At 39.2% G+C, this 3,292-nt stretch overlaps 1 protein-coding gene across 8 annotated transcripts in view; it reads left to right on the top strand.

Moving 5' to 3' along the window:
* cpeb3 (cytoplasmic polyadenylation element binding protein 3) overlaps positions 1 to 3,292 on the top strand; it is a 75,829-nt gene that overhangs the window by 33,017 nt on the left and 39,520 nt on the right. For all 8 annotated transcript variants that reach the window (XM_015380989.1, XM_015381003.1, XM_015380998.1 and 5 more), the window contains one exon: positions 2,223 to 2,279. In XM_015380989.1, the coding sequence (XP_015236475.1) occupies positions 2,223 to 2,279 (57 nt within the window). The remainder of the gene's footprint in view (positions 1 to 2,222; positions 2,280 to 3,292) is intronic.

Raw genomic sequence — 3,292 nt, 5'->3', positions numbered from 1 at the left:
GTGAAAATTAAGTTTTCTTTGCGTTTCTTACGTTCTTGTTCACAATGACTTGCGTTTTCTCTGAAAAATGAAGAGTTGAATTAACAGATTCCAGAGTGTTTTTTTGAAAACATGGCAGACTCTGCTGTCTTTTACTTGTGGAAAAACAAACTCTTCCTCTTTGCTGAAGCCCCAGGACATGCGAAATATGACTTAATGGCTGCGCCTTTTCCAAGCAGAATGTGTTTGTACTAGTGTTGCACCGATACCTATACGGTATTGACGAGTACCAACAAATACGGCACCTATACCATTTTGAGAGCCAAAAGTTTATTCAATTATTGCCACCCATTCCAGGTAGGCAATAAAAAGTTCTACTGGATTCACTTTGTATTAGTCTTTTTCCTGCCTCACAAAGGTAGGCAGCAGCTTGACAAAGCCATGATGGCAATTATTTTACATCCAATTAGTATGCAGTTCTTCATATATACACGCACACACACATCAATTTCAAACACATGGTATCGGGATGGTATTGGTATTAGCCAATACTGGTCCAGAAAATGGCATCAGCACAACACTAGTTTGTACCACTGATCTCCATTTATTCACAGGATTCCTGATAGGCCGTTCGTAGTACAGGGTGGAGTGAAGTCACCGGACGCCACATTGGTACTCCCTAATTAGACTGGTCGGAATGTAAACTATATGTGCACTACAGCATCATGATAATTTTTCTCATTTTCAGGGCTGCTTGAGACTTTTAAAATAAAGATAACTTTATCACTTTGACACATACTGGCTGTTTCACAGCATCAGTACATTACTATAATTTATGGTAAAAATAGGCACATCACATTGCATATTCAGTATGTGAAGTCCATGAAGTCTATAAAAAGTGTAATATAACATATTATACAAATCTATCACAACAAAATTAGTGTCTTAATAGAGCATAATTATACTGTTGTCAGACATTAAGAAAATAAGCACTGATGATGTGCCAAAAGTGTTAAATTGTTGATGTACAAGTTATATACCTTTTATTGATTACATTGTTATGGTAATAACATTACAGGCCTTTTTATTGCGTGACTCGGTGGGAGTAGGGAATACCAAGACGGCGACTTCGGGTTTTTTTTGGCCTATCAGCACTCCAGTGAATGACATTTAGATGAGTGTCAAAAAAAAAACAACAAAACATAGCGCCTACTAGTGGTGGCTTGCACATTGATCATAATTTAAATGCAGCCAACGAGTTTACAGAAATATAGTAATAAATCTTGTTTGTAATAGATTAATGTGATGAATATAAGGCTTCACATGGATTTTGGCTTTTCTGCGGTTATGGCTCATTTCTTTTTTGGTGAAAAATGACACGGTCATGGTCCTCTGGAACGGTGAACACAGCCACTGATCCTTCCCATTATAAAGAGGAGAAATTATGTGCTCCTCGTCCATTAAAACTAATTGTAGCTTTGGATTTTTTTTTTTTTTTACTTCTTGAGCTCCGTAACTTAAATAGATTAACCTTTTATGAATATTCTAGTATATGCACAGCCTGCCACTGCAAAAATGATCTAGGAATAAGTAAAAATGTCTTAAATCAAGTTTATTTAACCTTAATTTTAGTAGGTAAATGGGATGATTTGCCTAAGGAATGAGTATTTTACTCTTAAAATAAGGTAATTTTATAATATGCACTTGAAATAAGACAATGCAGTTCCTTTTTCTTATTTTAAATATAAATTGTCTTGTTCCATTGGCAAAGTGTCTCACCTACCTCCTCAATTCAAGAACAAATGCACTTAGTTTAAGAAATCTAGATTTCCATTTTTTGCAGTGTGCTTGATGGTCACCAAATCACAAAGTTGCATTATTTTCTCCTAAAGCAGGTTTCTTTATTCAGCAGGTGTATTTTTCCTACTGTTGCTCTTTTGATTATGACGCGAGAAACAGATAATGAGGAAGTCTTCCCTGTAGACATCCTACACCGACTGCTTTCCATGAAAGAAATGACAGACATGCCCATGTTAGACTGGCACATTGTCCCTGCAGCGGCCCTGAGGAGATCCCATCCCTCTGGTTGCTTTTGTCTCCGCGAGCGTATCAGATACGAGACACCAGTAGCATGTCAAGTTTTTTGGTTTCTGTGATTGGTTCATTCATTTGTCTGCTTTCTTATTTTTCATAGGGAAATGGAGCAACAGGTTATAACACTTTCTGTTCCTTTTCTCCAACAGGACGCATTGGACTCAACTTTCACCATCCTGGAGCAGAACATATATTGCCCCTAAATAGTAAGTCCCGTTTTCATGCATCTGTTGAATTTGTTTCACATCTTACAAAAAACTCTGAGTTATGAGAATAATAGTGGGATCAAGATGTGTCCATGTGGGAAAGCTGTAGGCATACCTGCCTACCATGGGGTTTGGATTCCCTAACACCATAAACCTACAGCAGAGCTCTGTGGGAACTACTCTTGACCCTAGAATAGCTCCTCCTAAAAATACCCCCCGCATGTTAAAGCAGACCCCCTCCCCTCTATGACCGAACCACATGACAGCAGCAGAGCCAGGAAGGGAATCCGGCTGATCCCATCCGCAGCTGCACGCCTTGTTGGTTCTGGGGTTTCTCGTCTTCCTCTTGACACTCTCTACGGGGTCAGCGCCGGTTTACCGTCAGCCTGTCAGCAGAGGAAAACATGAAGTGCTCTAAAATTTCCTGATAAAGAAAGCTGAACTCTGGACTTGATAAAACACAGTGGATCAACATCAACACATGACACGGCTCTCCAAATCATCACTCTGTGGAGACTAGAACCCTGGACATCCATAGACATGGATTATGTGCCGCACGCTCTTCCTACATACTCTTGGTTTCCAAATATAAAATCTATTTGTAGCTCAGGGTAGCCTTTTTTTCTCTGTAGCCTCAGTGAGACGCTGCTAATATTGTCTCTGCTTCAGGCATAACTTAACACAAGGAATGCAACAGTTGTAGTCCAGGCCCTGTATGTGTGGAGACTCTTAAAGCTCTGCCTCCAGCTGCAAGCCTTGTTTTAGGAATAAAACAAACTCTGAAACTGAACTGGCCTTTCTTTTCAAGGCTGCTCTACAGGCTGAACTTTACCTCGGTTGCTTCTTCACATTCCCCTACCATGTTTTCCTTCTACTAAACTTTCCACCAGTAATTCTGGATATAAGGAAATTATATTATTTATTCAATAAATAGATACAAATTTGTAGGGATGCACGATATTGGGATTTTGGGCAATATCCGATATGCCGATATTTTAAAACTCATGTAACCG

The sequence above is a fragment of the Cyprinodon variegatus genome, unplaced genomic scaffold (assembly GCF_000732505.1).
Source record: "Cyprinodon variegatus isolate N-32 unplaced genomic scaffold, C_variegatus-1.0 Scaffold11, whole genome shotgun sequence".
Lineage (NCBI taxonomy): Eukaryota > Metazoa > Chordata > Actinopteri > Cyprinodontiformes > Cyprinodontidae > Cyprinodon > Cyprinodon variegatus.
The sequence above is the reverse complement of the archived record's forward strand: the minus strand, read 5'-3'. Positions and strand labels throughout refer to the sequence as shown.